Source organism: Leptosomus discolor, chromosome 3 (assembly GCF_034619465.1).
Source record: "Leptosomus discolor isolate bLepDis1 chromosome 3, bLepDis1.hap2, whole genome shotgun sequence".
Classification (NCBI taxonomy): Eukaryota; Metazoa; Chordata; class Aves; order Leptosomiformes; family Leptosomidae; genus Leptosomus; species Leptosomus discolor.
This window is the reverse complement of record NC_141393.1, coordinates 80,347,569-80,371,746: the sequence shown is the minus strand read 5'-3', so window position 1 is coordinate 80,371,746 and position 24,178 is coordinate 80,347,569. Positions and strand designations below refer to the sequence as shown.

At 41.8% G+C, this 24,178-nt stretch overlaps 1 protein-coding gene across 1 annotated transcript in view; it reads left to right on the top strand.

The window, feature by feature from the left end:
- Nucleotides 1-16,432, top strand: part of RPAP2 (RNA polymerase II associated protein 2) — a 42,256-nt gene extending 25,824 nt beyond the window's left edge. Inside the window, exons 12-13 of the mRNA XM_086463059.1 lie at nucleotides 14,141-14,290; nucleotides 16,327-16,432. Coding sequence (XP_086319185.1) covers nucleotides 14,141-14,290; nucleotides 16,327-16,432 — 256 coding nt within the window. The remainder of the gene's footprint in view (nucleotides 1-14,140; nucleotides 14,291-16,326) is intronic.
- The last annotated feature ends 7,746 nt before the right edge of the window (nucleotides 16,433-24,178 follow it).

Genomic DNA, 24,178 nt, shown 5'->3' with positions numbered 1-24,178 from the left:
GAAGGTCTACTCATTCCTCTCCTTACGGTGTTTGGCACAGGTTGCGGGATATAAAACCTTACAACGCTAGACAGCAAGACAGGGGGGTCTAGAAAGACAATGCTTCATTCTGGAGAGTCTAGTTTCCTTTGTTAGGTTGCTGTCAAAAGTGTCAGATCCGATGTGGCAGGCCATATGTTTGCTGTGAAGTGTATAATGGTTTTTATAGAGGAAGAATCCTGAAACCGATTAAAACCCATGAAGATCTTAATCTTGCTTGATGAATCAATGATGTCTTAGAAAACAAAATTAGTTGAGTAATTGAGCTAAGTTGTCATTTGCATGAATGCATGGTGGTCCACAGACCTACTTAAAGACCCATGTGTCAAAGATCTATGTCGGGGGAAACAGACCTGCATTTTATTAGCTTTCATATCGAAAATGCTATGTTGGGAGAATGTTGGTGTTCTTACAATGTTCTACAGTGACCAGGGATCAACTAAAAGTTACTCAGAGGCATGAAAAGTTTGGAGGAGGGAGGAGAAGATTACAACTAATTAATTCAGAAAGGAGGAAAATTATCTTTAATGCGGTAATTGAGAGTGGGCAGTACACTGACGGAGACTTGGTTTCGTTTCCCAATACTGTAGGAATCGAGAGCAAAGGGAGTTTGTACTTCTCCTCGTCAGTTTGTTACTTCTTGAGATATAAAAATGTTTTGACACTCAGTGGTCTCATCCAGTCTGGCATCAAGTTCTGATCCTGATGTGGGATGTTGACAGTGAAGGCAAAAGATGTACAGTATCTTCCAAAATGTGTTACTTTCATATTTATGGAAACAGAAGGTACAGCCTCTTTGGGGAAGGAAGGAAATACATATCACTGACAAGAAGATGATGTATAAAGTGTACCTCTAGGTGTGGGTTCTGAAGGGCTCCCACAGAATTCACAGACGATCCAAGCCAGCGGATTTAGCATCAGGGTGCAGGTGGCTCTTTTGATGTGAAGTGTATAATTAACATAAATACTTGGGATAAGATGGCAACCATCACCTAACCAGAATGTTGTATAAATGAGTATAAAATAAGTATACATTCATGGCATAATACAAAAAAAAACTAGAACAATCATGCCCACAACAGTACGTGTTCTTCTTTTCCCATTCCTTCCCAAAAGTAAGTGGGCTTTAATTCGTAGCAAACAGCTAACCAGTAGTGGGAGCTTAGTCCAGAAACTGCAAAGTGTGTGTGTGTGTAGTTACATACTACTAGGTGCAAATCCAGCACTGGTGCAAAAACCGTACAGATGCTTGATCGTTTAGAGGCTTGGGATCTCAGTGGGTTTCGTTTCAGTTTGCTGTATCCCACGCTTGTATCCCGTGTTCCACAGAAATGCACGTATCGCTCTGTCTCTTCCGCCCTCTCTGTCCATCTGGACATTTTAAGGTAAGATGCAACTCATTCATCGTAAAACTGGGTATGTCTGAGGTGAGGTATTCAGTTTTTTAAAAGGATAGAGAATAGTTGACGTTCACGTGGCTCCTCATATTTGTTTCGAACCTCATCACCTATGTTGCTTTTTTAGATGCATGTTTACATCAGCGTGCTTTCACAAAGCAGCGTTAATGGTGTTCTTCTGCTATAGAGATGGTAAAATTGAGAGGAAGAGTAGAACAGTGATTTACTGGAGATTATCAAGTCAGGAATAGATCTGGAAATAAAACCGTTAAATAGGAAAAAGATTTGGGGTTTTTTGTTGTTGGTTTGGGGTTTTTTTAAACCTACCGTGAGCTGGCATGTCTGGGGAGAGGTGCTTAAGGATCCTTAACTTTGGGGGATTTTTAAGAATCTCATTTTGAGAGGTCCAAAAGTGCACTGGCATTTGTTTTCGAAACTGGAAAAGGCAAATAGAAAAATACCGAGGTCCTTATGTTTAACTTGTGAAGAAAAAAAAATTTGGATGCAGTGGAAGCAAATCTATTCCTAGCACGTTTCTTTACTCAGCTGCATTATTCCAGGTGTTTGATCTGTATATTGGACTGAAAGGCAGATAATCAAGTTACAATGTTAGAAAGTTGTGAAACTAAACTACGATCGATTTTATGATCATTGTTTCCGTAGTAACTGAGTGCAGGTGAGTACGTTTCATAAAGTCGAGTATTGACAAATTATTTACCTAAGCATATCGCATGGTTGCTGGTTTAACTGTATTTAATCTTTATTGAAATTTTTTTTTTATATCACTGAGATAATGAGTTGATAGAAATAGATTACCAGTACGTGGCAGCAAAAAAGTCCAGCAATTGCAGAAGTGGATGCGTATGAAACAATGTTTAATTCATAAAATGTACCAGGTTTGTACATAAAGGCATCTTTTAGGTATTACATTGTCCCACTATATGTGCACAATAATTTATGCAACAGTGTATATTTGACGAAGTACTTAACAGGTTCAGGCTCTCAAAAGTGTACATCTTAGCATTTTTTAATCTTAATTAATCAGAGACTTATACCTGTGCTTAGTTTCATGTAGCTAAATAACCCAAAGGCTTCGGTGGCGTAGGTTCCAGTGTTTGAGAGCTGTCACAGGAAAACTTTGTGGAAAGTGAAAAGTGAGGAGTAGGAGACTGAAAAGGATGAAAGGGTCAGTTTTAAAATAAATTTTAAATTTGTTAAATTTAAATTTTTGACTAAGCTGAAAAAAAGGGAAAAACGGGAACAAAATGGGACTGAGAAGTACCTTTGATCTGTCAGCTGGTTAGCAGGAAACAGACTTCAAATAAAGGGAGCTCTTTAAACAAAGCCTGTCCTTGAAATGTGTACCTAGGAAACTTAGATTTGTTAGAGAGAAACAGCTGATAGTGATTTCTTCTGGGTTTGTATTGTGAACGTTTTTTGCCTTGGCTTTATGCAGATAAGTAAGCTAAACTGAAACCTTCTGCAACAAATCCCTGTGTGCATGTAAGTGCTTTACATGGCACACAGTGTTACAGAAGTTCTGGTGTTTCATGTCTGTGAACTAATGTTGTAGTAATAACTTGGAATATGGGAACGCAGAGGTGGGCACCATAATCCATTTGGGTTTTTTAAAAATTTTGTCCTGCAGTCATGTCTGTTAACACAAAATGATGAGACACTCTCTGATCGAGCTAAACTTTGTATGAAGAGTACTCTGGACAAGAAACCTTAGGTGTCGTTGAGCTGGTTTTGGTACTTCCTTCGTCTTGTCTGGCTAGAGGTGTTTCCAGTCCCCCGTTAAATAAAACTGGAAACTCTGCTTTGCATCTGATAGCCCAAGTAATTGTTTTTTTGCCAGACCTATGTGGTGTTTGTGTTGATGGCAGTCTCGGTAGTAGTTTTAAAATAAAGAGTTCCTAAATAACACTGTGACAGGAGGCAAATAGAACCATTACATATTATTACTGCAGCTTTAAAGGAGTCATGGGTCCCTGAATTTTTGTCACTGGCATCATAACATCAAAGTATTTCCAGTGTTGGCTGCCGCCTTTCTCATTAGACAGGCTAAGCCTGGGTTAAATCCAGTGATCCACGAGCGCTTCATGAAGCCAACTGCTTAGTGTTACAGGATCAGCGTAACGCTGGCAAATGCTTGCGGGGAATGTGACGTCATTTTCCACCTGCTGAATGTTCTGAAATGTGTAATTCCTTTCCTGGACGATTGCCGAGGGAACTGACTTCGGTTCATGTGTGCGTGTAGGAGGTCAGGAAACTTGCTCGGAAGGAACTTGGTGGGAGTGACGCTGTGTGAGAGGCAACAGTGTTGATGCTTGCATTGCGAAGGTTAAAGTAGTTGTAGAAAGCAATGGACTTGTAATCTCAGCTGAATAGAAATCGTTGCTGTATGGGCATAGTGAGAAATGCCATTTGCTAATTACTTTCCGAGAAGCATTGTATTATATAATTAATTGTGTTGTGGTAAAATACATGAGTTACATGAACTGAGAGTTTCAGATGTTTATTTTTGAGGCGTTTTTAATTTAATTTTTTCAGTTATTTGTATCTACAGTGCACATTCTAAGGCATGTGGTCTTCAAGCACACCACGTACAGAACTGACACAAATAGCACTAAATGGCTGTACTGAATTGTTACACCGTTTGAAGAAATGTCTCACCATGGTTTCTTTGAACTCATTCTGTGTTTTCAGACTTATTTTGGAGGTCCCTTTGCATTAGGCTTTTACTTTGCCTGTAAAATTAATTACTGATCTAATGATTTAAAATAGAATTTTTTATATATATGTAAGAAAGTGGTTTACTTGTCGTTTGTTAAAAGTCAAAGGTCATCTGTCTTACAGAAGTTAATATTTTGAGGACAGTCTAAACTTGCTTGAGTTTTTTTTGTTTTCTGTATCTTCTTGTACCAGTGCAGCATGATTATAAAGTCTTTTTCATTGCAGGATCTTTGAATTTATACAGCTGGCTGTTATAAATAACAGCTGGCAGCTGATGCAGTGATCCTTAACTTTCAGGGGAGAGGAAAAAAGTGGCATAAACAATACATCCTGCTATTCATGCAAATAGTTTGTTCGTTAGGTTAAAAAAAAAAGTACAAGGATCCAGAACATCTGCATTTTATTAAATCCACTTTAAGTAAACAGTTTCTGCACCTGACAAGGTAGCTACAGGCCTGTTGCCTCGACACGTCTCCCCTGCAATAGCAGAGTGAAAACAGCGGAGTGCCTTTCCAAAAATGCCCTGGTGCAGCTTCATGGAACAACAAAGAATGAGCTCTGGTGTGGTCTGTTAGAGTAGAACCAGCGAAGTATTTTGCAAACGGTCACTCGGCCTCCAGAGCCCCTGCGAGGAGAGGGTGGTACGACACGAGGGAACTCGGCCGCACGGGCTGGTCCCGTGGGCCTGACCCAGCTCCTGGCACGCGGTGGCGTTGGGGCTGGTGCAGCTTTGGGTGCGCCCCGGATTGTGTTCTGAATTGCCAGTTGTCTGTTTGGATACAAGTAAGTGATTGGGGGGGGGAAAAAGGAAGAAAAAAGGGGGCTGGGAAGCAAGTTGGTTGTCTCTTTTGGTGGTGTTAAGCGTTTTTATCGAGTGGTTAGATAAACCCTTGTTGCTGTAGGCGGGCTTTCCTTTTACTGTTACCTGTGTCCATCCAGCTCACCACAAGTGGAATTTTGGCCCCATTAAAAGGGAATGGAAGTTGACTTATGACTGGACACCAACTATATGAAAAGCGTGTGAGGAAGTTGAACTTTAAAGGAAGAAAAATAGGTATTTTGTGTAAGTATATACATCAGCATGTACGAAAGAGAACATTTTGCTTGAACAGTCTTGTAGAAGATGCATAGGGGAAAATGAAGGTAGTGGAAACAATTAACAAAGTTAACTTTGGAATGAACCTCAAGTTTTGCCGTATACTTGGATTATGTAGGAATTCCAGTCGTTGATTTTGAATCAGTGTTTGTGGCATTGATTTAGATGTAGTGGACAAAAATTTTAAACTATGAATAATTTAGTTTCTGTTGCCATCAGGGGATTAAAGTGCCTGTGCTGGATTCTGTGGACAAGTCAGTACACAATAATGAAAGGAAGTTAAATAAATAAAACATAAGTTGCACTTTAGCTACAAAATTCTTGTCTTTACGATGAGAATAGGATCTTCAGGCTATATTTAAAACTAGACCAAAGCAGCTTTTTTTTTCCTTAGTTAGAAAATTGCCTGTTTATTTCTGTCAGTTGTTATCATTCAACACTGTGGGCTTTAGGGTGTTTTATCTTTCATTAAGAAAATAGAATATAGGCATAAATTTGGGGAGAGTCAAGAAAACTGCCCCCGAATGCTGACTTCCCTCTTTGCCTGATAGGGTATGCTGACAAAGGGCCCCAAGTTAGAGGTTGCTTTAATTTCAGAGTTGCAAATGACACTGATCATCATTATTTTTTTTGGCACTAGGATCGTTTAATTTAAAAGAAGACTTAATTCCAGAGATTTATTTAAATGCTTCTACATCTTGTTTGTAAGTTAGACGCTTCCAGTTCAATATTGTCTGTCAAATATTAATGTCTTCTAATGGAAAACATTCACTCTAGAGACAGCCTTTTGCTTTTAAGCGTTTTTTTAAATGTTGAGCTTTTTAAATCGTGCTCAAACTAAAGTTATAAGAAACAAGTGGGGGGTTTTAGGTGAAACTGTGAGCGTAACAGCTGAACTACATAAGTTGAGGCTGTAATGTTTTCTAATTTCTGGGTGTACCTTAAAACAGTATGGTTGTGTAACCACTTAATTATACCAAAGGTTATAATTTTTTTGAAGCCTCCTGGTGTTGCGTCTTTAACTGACAACTACACTCATGTTGTGCTGCAGGCCAGCTTTCTGTCCGATACTAACTTTTGCCTGATCGTTGTGCTTTAAGGACTGTGGAAATCCCTGCTGTGATTTAGGACACTTTACTGACCAAAAAGCTGTCCCAAGACAAGTGTTCTGTACCTGGCGATGCACTGTCAGTGAGGGACTCTACCTCGAATTAAGGTAGAGTTACATGTGCAGGCAGATGGTCTCCGGGCTGCAGTGCACATCTATTTCAATGAGTTTTATTGCTGAGCTGTCACACTTGTGGTATTGACTCAGTCTAGCCATTTGTCTTAAAACAGTTGCTTTGGTTTCATCAGTTGTATTGGAGACTTCCTTCATAGGAACTCAATTAAAATGAAAGCTAAGACTGTATTCTATAAAACTGCTATATTAAAAGAATGGCATTTCTGATTAATAACATTTTTATTGCATTGCTAAGTCCATCAAATCTGTAACATAAGAGTAGTGCAAATATATTTGAACTATTAAAAAAGGCAAACAAACAAACCCACAGAACCAAAACACCCCAGTCCTTGTTTGTTGATTCAGTAGAACACCTTATACCGGCATGGTTGTCCCCATTCATTCACTTAACATGGCTTTGTGTCTTTCTAGAGGGTTTTTAACACTAAATAAGATGAAATATTACTGAGAATGACCTGCAGGGTGATACTCAAAAGGTTATTTAGGTTATATATTTATATATATATATATATATAATATAAAGGTTATATATAATATAAAGGTTATATTATTGAGGTATGCTCAAAAGGTTATTTAAATCCGTGGGTGAGGTTTTGTACTCTCTCGTCTACTGGCAGTGCAAGGAGTAGGAAATTTACTGTAGGAGTAAATCCGCTGCTGAAGGAGTCTTGGGCTGTTGATGAAATTAAAGTACCTTGTGTTACTGAAGCACCCTCAGGGGCTCCTGTCTAAGTCACGGCATCCTCTTTGGTGCCGTCCTATAACTTGCCTTTGGTGCAGGAAGGAGTACGATGTGCTCAGCTTGGCCATCCACGTGTCCGGTGCAGAAGGGCTTGTTCAGGGCTCCTCGGGCGAGCGAGCGCCTTTTCACCAGCTTTCCACTGGGTCAGTTTGACAAACAATCCCTCTCCTGCAACTTGCCAATGGGCATTGCTGCACATGGCTTGTTTTGATCCACACGGTACCATTCCAGTCCTTCATGCCCTACAGAAGCCATCAGAGATGATTTCCCTCATGATTTTGTCTCAAAAAGGTGGGTACAGAGCTGGGAAGAAGAGCATGTTAATACTTTTTGTAAATCTCAAAAGCAGTTGATATTTAGGTAATGCTGCCCCAAATGTTTACAAAAAAATACGTGGAGGGGGGAAAGCTGGAAATCATGTGTGTTTCTGGCCTTGTAAGTTAATTCTTCCAAGTACCAATTAATGATTCATTCATGACTTCATTTTTCCAAATCCAGAATTGACTCGTAATAGCCTTGCAAGTGTGAGTTTTGAATGGAAATTTGACAGGCTTCCAAATGAATTTTCACTTTCTGTGACCCACGCGATGGTGGTGTTCCCTGCTTTGAGTTAAAGACGTAGACTTCCGTAAGCTGTCTGCTCTCCGAGCCATGTGATCACAGGCACAAAAAGAGCGCTGGATCGCTAACCAGCCCTTGCCAGATCCCAGCAACACGCTTCGATCTAGTAGAGTTTCCGTTAAAATATTGTTCATTTGTGTCTGAATATTGGCAATACCCTGGAAGACTTGTAGTATCAAGGGGTTTTGTATTCAGATAGGGGTCTGTTCAATGCTTTCTGGGAGTAGTTGACAGGTGATGATCAGAGGCGCTCCACGGAGTGTCTCCTGCATGGTTTAGCATTGTTTCTCCTAAGCCATTCCTTGTTACCAGCGTGACGTGACTTTGTCGTAGCAGCGGAGCAGACGTGCTTCAGCGCAGTGCTAACGGCACGTGGCTGGCATGGCTGATGGATCTCTCAGAACCTCTAGTAGCTACGTCAGCTCGCCTGAACCGATGGTAGAGGCTCGTGAGCACTTTCACTCTTCGTTAAGCGTGCGTAGCGCGTGCTTCCAGACCTTCGGCTGAAACGCTTGTGGGATGGGAGGACTCGATTGCTCGGAGCCATAGTCCAGTTTGCGACCGTCCAAAGACAGCGAAAAAACGCGTTGGACTTCTTGCAGGTAGGGACCCTTAGCAAGAGCCTGTGGGTGGCACCTCGATCAGAGGCGCGCTGGCACCCTCCCTGTAGCACATACACGACAGTCTGTGTCTGTGCTTTTGTTGGGGAAGGGCAAAAAAAAGGTGCTGCCTATGGCTGCTGCCAGCTCTTGCTTCGTTTCTGTATTCTGAAATGAGCATTCAAGAAGCTTTTGTGATCGTTAGTGCAACTCCGTCGTTCTGGTGGAGCAATGGGTGTCAGTCATCCTGGTTACGATCTTCAAAAAATTAAGTCTTAAGTGCGTAAAACAAAAGGTAGAAAGAAATGGAGAGAACTCAAAAGAAAAACCTTTTATGTTGTGATGGTTATGTTAAGAGACTTATTCACAGTTCTCAAATGCCTGTAACCGGCAAAAATTTATATCCTATTTTCCAAAGCTTTCTTCGGAAGGGCAGGTTGTGCTTGTCTGTCTGACGCTCTGCTTCATAATTCTGTTCTTGTTCAAGATCCAAGCACGCGGAACAAGGTAAGGGACTGAAATCACTGTGTTCAGATCCATGGCTTCTGCCACGATCGTTGGCTTTTACGTTTTTAAGCTTCTGCTGTTAGAAAAAGTTAGGAAGACTGGCAATACTTGTCTTTTTTAGGAGAAGTTTGTTTTTACTCTTTTTGAGAACAGGCATGTGGCTTTTCTTCATAAGCATACAAGTGCTTTGTATGAAATTGGGTAAATTTATGTGCGCTCAAATTCTCAGTGCTTTTCATGTAAATTCAAGCGACGAATTTTGGGGAATGAAAAGAAACCCAGCTCTTGGGTGATTGTGTTCTCACACCCCTGCTTTCAGGCGTCTATTTCAGAGAGCTGTTAGTGACTGATATTACAGTGGTGGCTTTGAAAATTTAACTTTTTTTAGAGAGAATCACAGAATTCATCTTAAACAAAAAGTCCAGAAAGGTTTTCCTGAGTTTTAGTATCTGAGGAGAGGATGGTGCTATACAATTAGGACTTTTTCTTTTTTAGAAAGGATATTCACACCTTTGGATAGAAAGTGCTAATTAGTGCTTTTAACTACATAAAAATAATACTCCGCCCTTGTCTTTCTGAATGTGTTCAGCTGTCTTGGTTAAGGGATGCATAGATGTAAGAATGTGCACATTACCATACCGGCTAATGGAATTTACTCCATATAATGTTACTGACTCCTAAAATTAATTTTCATTTAGGTTAAACTCCTAAATATACTTGTCCAATGTTTTTGTAAGGCGACTAATTCATAGAAAGCTTGAGTCGTGAGTTGAAGCGCTGAAACTACGTAAACATTTTGCAGTAGCCAGATGTCATTTAATAGCTTGATAATAATAGTTTGGTCTTCACATGGATTTCAGGTTTGGTTTTTTTGTTTTTTTTCTTGAACATGTAACATGTGTGGAATAGCCAGCAAATATGAATTTTATCAATCAGATACAGTTTGACATTTTTAACACTTTTTAAACTTTACAAAGAACTGTTTACCATATGGTGTAAGTGGGTGTGCAGGAAACGACACTGTTTCATGAAGTCTGATAGATACTGTCCTCTTTTCCATGAGCTGAGCATGAACATTGCCTTTTAACGGGCATGCTGAAGGCAAGCCTTTGAAGCAGGGGCTTGTAACCTCGGACAGTAACACTTACGTTCGTGTGCTTCTGTAGGTGATTGTTTTAAAATCACTTAATCCTTTAGCTTTTCTTATTTTTATTTGACTTTATTCCCAAAAGTTTATTCCACACGAATGCTGCAACATCTGAAAGAAGTAACAGAAAAGCAGAATTTGTATTATTCTTTCCATTGTTGCCTTAGCCAGTTGTTATGAGTGTGGTGCCACGTATCCTATTTCCTGTTTATATTCTACGTCTTTTGAAGATGCTGCAGAGTTTCGAAGCAATTCCATGATCCTCGAACTGAAATCCTGTATATCATTAAATGGAATTAGTCATGGTAGTTTCCTCAGAGATAGAGTCATTGCAGCTTTCCATGACTTGAAGACACTGCTTCCAAATACTGCTCTGGCTTATTTGCATACAATTACGGCTTAATTCAGTTAGCATTTCATGCAGGGATGAGAGCACAGCCCTTAGTGCTCTGTTGTGCAGTGCCTTGGATATACCTGGGACCAGTGTTACTCAGCGTGGAACTTAGCACTCGGTGCAAATAACTTGTGCTTGCTCCTCTTGCAGACAAAAGCTGCTGCTTCTGTTCCAACAGCCACTGAAAAGCAGAAAGGTACTCGATGATAACAGCTTTTCAAATGGCAACTTAAAGCATCATTTCAGTGCCAAAAGGACGCAGTTTTCCAAGATTAAGGTGTTTGTACATATATTCATAAATGTTTAACACATCCCATCTAGATGCAATTTTTGACTAATTGCTAGAAACTTACACATGCCTCTCTGAAATGACTTTTTGATTTAGTCTCCTGCTTATCAGCTTAATTAGTTTTTAAACAAAGTTCAGGTAAGGAAAAAAAATTGATCCATAGCTAAAACATCTTGTCTTTTTTTAACTTTGTTTCTGAATATTTAATGCCTGGCAGTTTTGCTGGCAATAGCAATAGCTTTTTCTTGCTTGGTGTGGGCTCTAATAGCTACCCTTTAAACAGTGTCTTAAACAGGGCCTGATAGTTAGGACATGTTTGTAATTCATGAAACTGTGTCATATCACAGTTCCGTATATATATAAAAAGCCAGATTTCTTAACACGTGAGCTTCATGGTATAAAGATGTTAGTTTTAGAATATTACTTAAAACTGTGCAGGTTTTCTGTCCTTAGTAACATCCTCTTAAGCCCAAGGAGGAGGAAAATTCAGCTAAAAATGCGTGTAAACCTACAGCATTGCCAAGCGAGTGTTCCGCAGCACAACAGCCGCCCGGCAGCAGCCAGGGGGGAGTCATGGCTGTTCGTGCCACCGGTCACTCTTCATACATAACCCGCTGAATCCTGAGGAGAAGGGCGAATCGAAGCCTCGTGACAGCGCACCTCCAGGCCGTTCTCCCGCTGTCCTTGTCTCCAGGCTAGTGCTCTGATCCTCTGTCAGCCCTTCCTCTGCTCCCCCGCTGATAAAGCCTCCTAATGCAAAGATCAACCTCCAGATTGTCAACCCCGGGCAGCAGCACCAGTTCAAATAGTCGCTGCTATACTTGCCACCAGGAGAGAAACAACTCAGTCCTGTCTGTCGTGAAGTACATCGCCAAACCTAGCGGCCTCAGTCCAAAAATGGCAAATCCAACTTCTCTTTGGTGGCAGGTCTATATAGCAGCGTTTGTGCTTAGGTCTGATTCTTTCCACACCAGGTCCGTCCTTGGAGCATCTCGTAAAGTCCTTTGCACCAAGTGTCAGTGTTCGATGGTTGAAATATTTAGCTAGGTGTACGTACTGAAATGGAATCCAAAAAGAAATGGAAAATAATTTAACTCATTAAAAGTCTGTTTATTAATCAAAATTTTTTGTAAATTTATTTTTGTATTCAGGGACTATTTACTATGTCTTATAAGATCCCTTGTTCGTCTTCTGTCACTATTTTTGCTTAATTTAAAAGAATCTTTTTTAATATGCAGCTTCCTACCAGTGGAGATGGTCTTGATACCAATGACTGCAGGGAGATCGGCCTCAGTAGTGACTCACTTAAAGGCTGAGCTGGGAATTTTTTAGGAAGCTATACAATACTTTGAGTTCTTTATTAAAAGTCCATTAATTCACAAACATTCTAAAATAACTCTTTCCTATGTGGTGTCAACGGTACTATTTAACTAAATACAGTATTGGAGATGAAGTAGCTGTGGCTGCGATATCCGTTCTTGTTACGTGATCTTGCCCATAACGTTTGGTGTTGAAGTTACTTAACATTGAGCATAAGCTTTAATGCTTGCTTTCGTTCGCTAAAGATTTTTTTTTTAACATTTGTGCTTGGGAAGTAGATTCAGCTGTTACTACCTTCGCAATATTTTGACATAGAATTATGAGAAAAAGAAGGGGCTTCAGGATAAAAATAGATTCAGATAACATTAAAGCACAAGTGAAAACAGCCAGCTCAACATTTCGCCTCGTCTCCATACAGATCTCATGTGTGTAGCTGATCTGCGTGGTGATAGCTCCTTCCAAAGCGAGGAGCGCGTTTTAGCAGCAGCACTACGCGTGTTTGGCTTTGGATCCTTTGAAGGTTGTGCCTTCTGCTGCCGTTCTTGTTGATTCTGGAACTAAATGCAATCTACAGTAATGTGTGCCTTGCAGTTTCCGTGATTTCAGATGAGATAACGCTCTCTGTGGGGATGTGCGCTAATGCCCTGCTTATTTCCATTGTCTGTTCTCATGTATATACTTTATTCTCCCAGTTGGCAACTACTTTCAGCTTCCTCTGACTGTAATTTGTAAAAACGATGGAAACTGGATGATCTCCATCTCCTCATCAGTTCAGAAAATCAGGCCCAAATGGAAGATTTTTCTGTAAAATGGTGTTGCTAAATAGCGAATTTTGAAAGGCCAAGTATTGTTTGAATTTTAAAGCTAAACTTCATGAGCTGAATTCAGAAATACAATTTCCTCCCTCTCACCCCCCGCTTTGATTCTCTTGTTTTTCTGAAGCACTCTAAGGCTGCAGGCACTTGGAGACTTTAAGCACTTAATTTTGTTACCAAACCAGAAAATAGTTTCACTATAGCAAATCTTGGCTACTGTATCAGCTTTTAAACTGAAGTTTAATATCCCCTATAAAAACTTCTCAAGATTGAGTTAGCTTTGCTCTAGTTTCGTCCAGCTTTCTTAAAGGCACTTATTTGTGAAAAGTTCACTGTGTAAGAAGTATAATTTAAACTGCTTTAAGGTACAGTCTGTCAAAACAAAGAAATCAGATTGCTCTGATTTACTCCAGTTGCGCCTCGATTTGAGAATTTAATTGGTGTCTCATGTGCCCGTGTGCGTCAAGTGAAATTAATGATAATGCGGGATGCCTCTGTGAGAGGCTTCTCTGTGTTGGGAGAAATCTCAGCTTAAAGCAAAACGAGTTTGCTGGCTGGACGTACTGGGTGGTTTATGGCACACAGAGCAGGGGAGAATCGTCCAAGTCAGCGACCCTCTTGAATGTCTTTGAGGTCTGACAGCGTGTGACTTACCAGTTACGTGCATCTGCTGTCAAGGAGGCCTGTTAGTAATTTGTAGTTAAAATATTCTTCTTGGTTACTTTAAGATAGAATTTTATAGCTTTCTTCTATTTTACTCCTACAAAGAACTAGACAACTTTTACAGTATGAATGTTCGGGAGCTTTTTGTTAAGAAAATGATGACTGATATCTTTCCTTTTTTTATGTGTAATTGTATAACCTTTTGCACTTTGTTCTGAATTTTGTTTTTCTGTATTATATAGCATCAATATACAACTGATGAGAGGCATACAAACTACTAGCCGTTTTTTTTTTTCTAATTATATTTTTTAAGAATTAATTTTACTACGTCTTAATAAAAATTCCTGTTTTGGTACAGGTCATTTTGCCTGTAATACATACAGTCGTATGTACCGTAATGAGTCAGGTGTGACGGTATAAACTGCCTTTCATCAGTACGGTTGTTCGAATGCACCAACTTTGCTTTTTTACATCTGACAGTGAAAAGTCATTTTTCTGTATCAAATGTGTTTGTTTGACGCTTTTTTGCCAGGTTGTCACGAGTTACCCCACTTTTCAAGAATATTCAGACGAGCCCAGTGTACACACAGTTCCTGACGACGTTACTGGAAGAGCTGCGTTTCAAAAAAGAAGATCTGGAAAGTTTAACAAGGATATTTATAAAGGACAGCCTGCTTGAGTGGTCAGTCAATTTTAAGCCATTTTGCATGTCTTAGAAGTAAGCCAGCTAACAACAGTTTTAATTTTCAGCATTTTCTAACTATGCACAGTAACTACAGATCGTATCAGCCGGAGTAGAAAACGCGTACAGTACATTTTAAAGTAAAGAAATATATATGGTATGGAAATGAGTGTCATCGTTCTGTCACTTACAGTAAATGCCAACTGCTTACTTATCACTTTCATCTTTTGAGAATATATAGTTGGTTAACTGCAGTTTTGGGAGGAATTTTTACTCGAGCTCTACTACGACTATAAAAAAAAAATTCCATGTGGCTACAATGCCCAAGTCTCAGCAGGGTTTTTTTTAATTATTAAAATGAAATTGTTATGTTCAGTCTTTGTGATAAAAAATTGAGCTGAAAGCCATGTATTTTTTGCATAATTCTGAGATTACATTTTGCATTCTGGGTAGACTGAAAAGTTTAAGAGCAAATACTGTATTTATGCTGACCATATTCAGCTGGTTCAATGAATATATCGTTATAGTAGTGAAGTAATTAGTGTTTTAACATTACTGATCTCACCTCTTTATTCCCTACAGAACAAGGTGATCATCTTAACATCTCCTGCTATCTGAAATAGTGCCACAGAGAAAAAAAGAACACCTTCGATTGTCAGAACATTTTTAAAAGTGAAAAATGAAATTTAGTATTAATTACACTTTTTTCACTTCTGCTTTTTCATTTCCTTCCTATGAACAAGATTTTGGAAGTCTTGTGGAGAAGCTGCCTGTAACAGCAGCTGTTCGAGGTACGCGTGAAGACTAGAGAAAAGGTGGATCGTCTGAAAACTGTCTATTTAAAAGCAGTAGAAAGGAATTTGGATTGGTTTCTTTTTTTCTTGCCTTAGAAATTTTCAGCCAAAATTTATATACAGGAATTGGTGAAGGAGAGGGGGGAAAAAAAAACCATATTAGCCTAGAGTGTGAAGAACACTGCTGCTGGCATTTTTCCTGTTGACCCAAGTCATGGAGCAGTAATCTTTCAGAATGGTGACAGCGGTACACAAAGGTGGCTGATCGACAGCCTGTTGATCTTGCTGCCCCTAAGGAAAGGGCTGGTCTGTTTTTAAACAGCCTCTGGTTGTTACTAATGTGGACTTGATATTTGAAGAACGAAAGACTGACTTTTTGGCTTTCAGTGGTCATTTCATTTAAAACAGTTGTGTTGTTTAGACTGGGTGTGTTTAGAATTGCTTCCGTCACTGATTATAAAATGCAATTTAAAACTAATCCACTGGTAATTCTTAATGACTCCATGATAGGGTTTATTGCGTAGTTCTCAGTTCATGGGACACTGTCCTTTGAGAGACTTGAGAGGAAAGTCATAACCGACAGTGCTTGGTCTGCAGCAGATGCCAGCACTGGTTAAGGCTGAAGCAAGACTGACCAGGGCTGCTACGCAGCAACTCTGTGTAAAAAAAAAAACCCAGGGTTTCTGGAATTGGACACCAAAAGGGAACTCTGCATTTCATTAGTTTATTGCCATGTAGTTCCTTCATGATAATCAGGATAAATACGATGATTGCCCCTGACATGCAGAAGCCCATGCAGCTTTTCCCTGGAAGCTTTGTTTTGTAGTAGAGTTTATTTAGGTGATGCTTGACATTTCCGAACTTACCTCGTAGTGGGTATTTTACCTTGTTCAGTATAACTTGAAAAAGCAACAATTTAGAATGAGGGAAACCTTAACGCAGAGTTAAAGCTGTGCATTTTTCTAGGTGTGCAATAGGAAAAAAATACCCGTCGTGCTCAGAGCGTGTCTGATGTCAAATTCACAAGAATGCATGATGTAATCTGGATAGAAGGTTCATTGGTTTTGTACCATGATGGAAAACTTTTTACTTGATACGTATGCAAAGAAGGGACAAGACCTCGCCAGAAGATAAGCTTGTAGAAGACTGAGTAATAGGTACGATACTCTGAGCAAAACTTAAACCTTGAATTTATATCTCTCAGCTTCTGATTTTGGAAGTTAAACAGATTTCTGGTTTTAGGTGGTACGTCACTGTAGATTCTGAGCAAGCCGTGGTTCTGTTCCATGTACATTTACCTTGGGGCATCAAAGATTTCAACTGCCCCCTGACAATGCTGCTCTTCTGAGTTCACCTAGAAGGCATGGCACACGTCCATCATACCGGGAATGTGACTGTGTTTCATCAGGTTCGAAGGCTCTCATTTGGAAAGTTTTTACACTTCCTGTCAGTTTAGTGGTGTGATTTTTTTTTTTTGTTAGTTATTTTTAGGCTTGGTCTTCAGCACTTAACTGTGTAAGAAATGTCTGATCTTGTAATAAGAATAGGTTCAGGCCCAAAGACCTCTTTGTCAGGGTTCACTGTCGCTGCTTTTGCTCTCTGCCTTAGCAGCTCAAAAAAGTAAGCTTCCAGGATTTTTGCATCTCCTCCTTGGCTGCTCCGTAGTAAGCTCACTCGTTCTTTTCCTTGCCCTAAAAGAACAGAGTAATCTTTCTCCTTCCATCACCTTTGTCACCAGTCCAGAAGCAAGACTTCTATAATATGCTGGAAATTCCCTGAAGGGATATTCTTCACCTAACTTTAATGATTTCATCTCCCTTAGATACGAGTAAAACACATGTAAATAAATGTAGAAAGTATACATATACCCATTACTTTTGAGTAGGAGAAAGGCTGTAGACTCATCTCAAAAGGATCTTTCGTACTATCAGCTTTAACTGGTTGTACAAAGAGCACAACTGAAGCAAGAAAATTAAGTTCATCTATGTAGTTCTCTTATGACCATGTTTTGTAACAGTTTAGCTCTTAGAAACGTTCAAATCTAGACCTCATTTATGAGCTGAAAGCTAATTTCTGCCACAGCTATCTTTAACAGACTTTACTCTTTCTCAGCTCACTTCCCCCCCCTCCCCGCCCTTCTCATTTTGGTTATGTTTGCAGGCGGATTGTTTCCTTGTGGCCTTACTGCTGCGCTCACTGTTTTTCCTGCCTGTGTTAGCTGAGCGGATGAGAACAGCTGACGCTCGGCGTCAGCGGTGGGTTTGAGCCTTATCTCGGGCTAAATTATCGCGACTGACTCGGGAGCTGCAGGCCTGTAGGGACATGGTGGATCTGGGGCTTAGGGTAGGTGGGACATAAGCCTCTATTTCTGAACAGCTCAATGAAAGGGGCGTGAGCTTGGAAAAGCCATCGGCTGCTTGGAACCATGAGGATCATCGAGTTATAGGAGTCCACTGCCGTGACGGTGTAAAGCACCGACGCCTGTCTGGCAGTGGACCTGCAGCAGGGCCAATACGGTGTGATGCATTTCTTTTGATGGCAAGGGGGAAACCAGACTTCTACGGTGATTTTATTATTTTTTTCTGACTTATATCATGGATGTAGTAAAGACTAGAAGAACACTTTAGTTTAAACAGCCCTCTTCGTGCTTCTCAGCGTCAAAGGAGGAATGTGGGACATACACCTGCATAGTGCAGATAGGGGTTTCTTACCGAGTTTACTTCATTACATCCCTAGAACTAAACTTGCTAAGAAAACAGCATTAATAAAACCAGAGAAGGTCGAATTGTTCAAAGTTATTCAAAGCAGTCTTTGTACTGGCCAAAAAAGGATGGAGGAAACGCTTTTGTGTCTTATTTTCACACCAAAGTTCATTTCACAGTCCTGTAAATACTGGCAGTGTAAGTACCGCGCTCTGTACTACTGAATTTCCTAGCGCAGAGCCCTTCACTGCTGCTGTTCGATTCTTTGTGCCCATTGACCAAGCTGGCTGACTTTTCTTGGGTTTTGGAGGGAAGAAGGGGATTCAGAATGGTTCGCCTGATGGTCACTGTTTCAGTGGTCGAGTCATAATGTAACCTGTAAATTGTCAGGTATTCAGAGAGATTACCTTGCGTCTTCGTAAAGTTTGCAAATCGTGTTATGCTTATATATGGTAATGCAGAATTCTACGTTAAAAGGAGCAGAAGAGAGCTTGATTTATTTCATTGAAGACCATCAAAACGAAAAAGTGCCGTAGTAAACCTGGAGCAGCATAGCTGAGATGGCTGGGCTGCTGTTTAAACCCCGGACTGGAAAGTTACATCTGCCCTGTCTTTATTTAAAGAGCGACGCAGGGAGTGACAAAGAGCAGGGCGCACACATCTGGGGCCTCAAAGGCTGCGTCCAAACAACACGTACAAGATTCACCTGTATTTTCACTCTTCAGTCTCAGTGAGTAGTTTCAAGGTGAGGCACCTGTTGTGGTTTGGCAGGGGGGGGGAAATAACAGTCCTGTGAATCTTGGTGGTGAACCTGCGTGTCCTACCCTTCCCTCCCTGGTCTGAGAGAATCTGGACGGTACAAAATGCAAGAGGGGATGAGCAGCTCAGGTGGACGTTACGTCTCATCTGACCTTTAACTGCTGCAGAGAAAAGGACCGATGCATCAGAGAGAAGGAGAAGGAAGAGAGAAGAGGAAGGTGGTATTCACGCCTTCTAAATTTAGGCATCCAGCCATAGGTACCTGCCTGTCTCCATTTACTTTGGAGAGAACCAATGCTCTTAAATTTAGGTTCTTCAAATTGTACCTTAGTGCCCTGTGTGAAGTGGGTGGTGTTGATGCCTCTGCCCCTACTCCCTGGAGACAGAAAGCAAGCAGAAGTCAGCTGAGAACTTTGGCCCTAGTAGACTGGCTGTCCCTGGAGTAATTTATTTAGTAGTAAAGGGTGGTACAAAACTGAATGGGGACCTGCCCCTGCAAAGCGGGAAGTTTCTACGCCATCTGATGCTGCTGTTGGGTTATTTTGATGGCCACTGGTTCACACAGAATTTGCTCTTAACCTGTGAGAGTTCAAAGCAAAAGAATTAAAGCGGATGGCAGTCTTTAGGAATCAAAATAATGCCAGTGTGTTGAAAGTACGTCCAGGAGGTTACACTCTAGTGCTACAGTTTGCCTCTAAGCTTTCCATACTTACTGTTTACTTCTGCAGTTGTTTATGAACAGCCGGTGCTGCGGGTGGGGTTTAGCTTGATCTCACTGGGGTAGCAGGTAACGCTGAACTGTCATTTCCAATGAGCATTAAATATTGAAAACACAGAATCAGCCTCTCTTAAGTTTCCATAAGCAGCAGATGGTACACAAGGCAGGGCCAGGCACCTATAAAGACCTCTGTTTCTCAACTGCATTTCTCTACCACCTGACAGCCAGTCGTCCTCCGATTAGAGTCAGAGGAAGTGGGTGTGCCTTCCATTAGCAAAGGCAGAAAGTAGTATTGCTGGAGACTTCTCTTGTGAGCCTTCTTTTTGCGACTCTTCAGCTCAGAACCACTTCTGTGCGCAGGCTGCAGACGGTGCGTTGGGAGGTGGGCTGCCTGAAAGACGCTGTAGAACGTGAACTGTGGCATTTGTGGTGCTAAACAGGATTTGCTGAGGTGCGGGGGGCAGAGCTGGAAACCTTTGTCTTCAGAGAGCTCTCGTTTGAGCGCTCTGGCTTCGAAAAAGCAAGTGAAATCATACATTGCCTCGGTGGCTGATCTGGACACGTGTGATGAATGTTAGTCATTCCCCCTTGGTTGCTTGCAGCTGTAGAGCAAGGAGCAAGGCAACCTGGAGTTGTGAAAAAAAATCGGCAAGACTAGCCAAAAAGAGTAATAATTAGCGAGAAGAAAAGTGAGGGGAAAATCACAAGGTGTTTTAAACTGTTCTTGCCCTGGCAAATGGGCAATATTGTGAGATACCTTTTGGGCATCCTCCTCAAAATTGTCTCCTCGTCACGCCTGGGGCAGCACTAACAATAGCGGCAGGGCTGGAAAGGAGCAAAGGCCACCAACTTTCTGTGTTCCTGAGGTCTGTGAGCCAAGTTTTGTTCCCACTGACTTTGCCGCCGCGGTTGAACGTGCAGACTTAAGTCCTGGGCTCAGGAAGGCTTATCAATCAGCAGAACGCGCTCAGCGTGGCCCCTGCCACGCTTCAGCTGTCCGCCCGTGTGTTGCTTTTGCCGTGCTATCCTGCAGTTACCCCAAGACAACAGCTCCCTGAGGAGTCCCGTCGCCAAGGACAGGCTGGAGCTGACACGCTGGTGATAAGGCAGCCCTGTCTTGCCGCTACGAGCGCTGCCCCCTCAGCAGTCGCTCCCTACAGTGCCTTGGTAGCCTGTGCTTTAAAGGCGCAAAGTCTTCAGCGCATTTTTGCGTGCTGGGATGACCTGCAGGAGCTGCATGCAAAGCTCCGAGAACAAAGCCGGTGGGGCTACTGACTGGTACCTCCTGCAGCATTGCAAGCCCCGTCAATACCATTTCTGGCACTTTTTAGCCTCTTAAATTTCCTGGGGTGTGTAACTGGATTGAACACGTAGTGGGACAGCGGCAGCTTCCTGGAGAGTCCTGCAATTTGTTTAGAATTAGTCATCGCTACGGAGAGTTTGAAGGACTTTGGATGCAGCTTTAATAAGCTGCAAACACTTAGATCAGGATTTACATCGTAAATCTTGCCTTTTTGTTCTACTCAAATGGGAGTGTCTACAAATCAGGTTAATATAATTTAACAGTACAGTAGTTAAGTAACAAAAAAGATCATAATTGGTAGTATTATCTAAGAAGCCAGAACAACCCTGCTTACAGCTGCCAGCTAAGATCTGACTCATCTAAGATCTTTTATAGCAACCATATGTTAGGCATGTCTATCTCGCCTAGTATGGAAAAAAATGATAACGTTTCCTATCAGGATTTGCCACTGAGCAGGATTTTCCGTAAACATCTCAGTATTGCAGGCGCTATCCACAGGCAGGAGAAAGCCTTTTGCAGACACTTCCGATCTGTTAATTTAACAAATGGCTACAAATCTGGGGCTAGTACTGATTCAGCAAGGCTGGCAGTAGTTCAAAGTATAGCTATGTTACTTTGGCAGTCGACATGTTAAAACATCACTAAGGAATTCTGTGTTTGAAGGTAACTTCAGAATACCTGCCCTTCTCGTGTGGAAAAAAAACCCAAAACCCGGGTGTTTCAAATTGATGACAGGGTCTTGAAGCAGGAACAGCCCTGCAATATATTAAAAATACTTCACTGAGACCGTGCAAGCAAAGTGGTGTTGGTGGAGTACCTGCATAGCCTGAAAAGAGAGGGTGAATTCATATCGGTACAGGAGAGAAAGATTAAAAAATAAGTTTGAAAATATTACTGTCTTTTGGTAACAATGCAGTTGGTTAAGCTAGAATAATCCTTGCATTTTAACAGAGAGGCACTGTTGTAAACCCCGTTGGCTGCTGATTTTTGAGCAAGTTTTACATCCAGTTCACTTTTAGGCAGAAACCTGCCTAAGCCTTACACCCCTCTGCGGTCTGACGTTAGTCCTTCTTGCCCAGAGACTGGTTAAACATCCATCAGCCTTAGCTGTTCCTCGGCTCTTGCCACAGTATCCGAGTGGTCTAAAGAAGTGATGTGGGGGATGAAGCTGCAGTCCCGACGCTCCCTTCTGTTCCGAGAAGGGCGGTAGTTTCGCTGCTTACAGCTCTGACGACAAAGCTCCTGTTGATGCAAGTGAGAGCGAACTGTTGCCTCGGTCGTTATGTACCTTGTTTAGGAGTCACAATCTCGTTTTTTGAAGAGAAAACTGCTACTTTAAAGTATTTTTAATATATTCTTTTTTTTCTGAACTGTGGGCTCTCAGTAAAAAAAAAAAAAAAAAAAGGAAAGTAGATATTTTTGCTGCTTAAAATCCTTGGCTTATTATAAAATTTCACAATGAGAAACGTAGTTAAAATGTGTCTTCCTTATTAAGGTAATTTCTCCAGGGGGCATTTGAAAACTTGGAAAATAAGTGATTTTACAGATACTACATTACCCCTCAACAGCTCTGGGTCAAATACATGTCATCTCTGCTAACTATTCATTTCTGAGATCCTCCCAAGCTCTGCTTTTTTGTGCACTGAACATCTGATGCTTCTTGTTTTTCTTCTATAACCACAGATGTGCCCTCTTCAAAAAACTCACAATCTCAAAATACTAAACTGACAAGCTGAGTGTCAAACCACACACCCCAAGCGGCAAGCAGTGCTGAAGAAAAACAGAATCACGCTTGAAGAAAAACAGAAGAAATCACACAAATTGTTTCCAAAGAATGAATCTGAAACGTTTTCAACTCGGTGCAGGCATTGTTTTCGTGAGAATGCAAATGCCATTTGATGCTTTTAGATTTTATGCTCGCTTGCTGTATCAGCAGAGGCTGCTCCCAGAAAGGAGAGATTAATTTGAACAAGGCTTTTTATTTATTTGTTGAGTTTTGTCTCTCTTTGAGCTAAACTGGAGCCTTGCTACGGGACCGCGATGGGTCTCCTTGTTTGCCAAAAAGCGGCGCAGGGGTTCCTGTGCTGATTGAGGTACCCACGAGGGTAAGCGAGGCCTCTTCGCTGGGCCCGTGTGGTTTGTGCGCGCCACGGAGCCGCTCTGCCTCGGAGCGGCTCTGCCTTGGAGCCCCCCATGTGTTGCTCGCTGAGAGCAGGCAGGAGAGCGGGCCAGGAGCCGGGCGAAGCTCCCCTCGCCAGCCAGCAGGCCCCCGGCTGCCGGTTTGCTGGAGCAGGTCCCCACGTCACGGAAGGCTGCTCGAGCACCGGGGAGCGAAGTGGTCTGCCCGGGTCTTCAGGGACAGGCTGGAGCAGGACCCACAGCTCTTTCCGCTCTAGCGCCTCTCTGCAAGCCCTCCCTCCTCCCGCTGCAGGGGCTGGTGTGGGACAAGATTTGGTCCACAATGCCATTAATAATTCTGCTTGGCAGTAGCGCTGTGAGTTATCTAAAAGGCCTCGTGGTGCTGTCCTGCAAAGAATGACCTGCAGAAGTAGTAGAAGGGGTCATTTTAATGGTGGAAAAAAAATAATATGTAAGACCAGCTAGCTAGTTTCTTAGTTAAACCGTCAAGCACACTTCACACTTTGCAGGGTGCTGTCACCTTATCTCTGCAGTTCAAAATTTGTCATAGTGTTAAAAAAAAAAAAAAAAAAAGTAAAAGCATAGCTACACATGTGTATTTAGCTGCCTTGAAAGCTCTCTGTCGGTCTGCAACTGTAAGATAATGCTGTTGTGCAGGTTTTGCTGAAAGAAACATGCTTTTTTTAACCCGGTGATTCAAAGGTAACACATTGACCTCCGGTTTTGACTGCTGATCTTCTGTAAAGATCTGTGCAAGAGTAATGCTGAATTCTGGGTTACATCATTTATACTTGTAAGAGTTTGAGTCAAAAGCTGGATTTCTTTTTTTTCCTAGTTCACCTCTATCTGATAACCTTGACTACAAGAGAGATGATGCCTGAAGCAGAGCTGATAAAGTCACCAGTACTAAGCAGCCTGCGTGTTGGGGGGGGGGGGTGGGGAAGCACAATAGCAGAGATACATATCTTCACATCCTTATTTCCTCTACAAACTGAGGAAGGAAGTTCCCTGCAGGTTAGCCCAAGAGCTAGCGAAGTAGCATTTCCAAGAGCCACAGACTTTTAAATTCAGTATTTCACAGAGAGCACTCCATTGAGGTTATTTTGTCTGTACCTAGTGCTACTGAAAACCATTTACTAAAAATTCACACCCGGGTATCGCCACCATCAGAGTTACAGACACCCCACCCTGTTTCGTATCTCTACTCTGTTGCTGCCTCTTCCCTTTTCTTCCAAATCTTTCCTATTCTTCCCGTCCCAGTGCCTGGCCATTCCTTTCCGCTTTACCCCTTCGGCGATTCCAACGGCCGGCGCTCACCCTCCTGCCTGCTCCCTGTCCGCCCCTGTAAAGATCCCACCCAACAGCCCAGACACCCCCCACCGGGCTTCCCACCCCTCCCGCTGGCTCCCTGCACCCCAAACTGGGACGAGGAAGGGACGGCACTGCCCGACGAGGGCCGCCTTGCACCTCCTG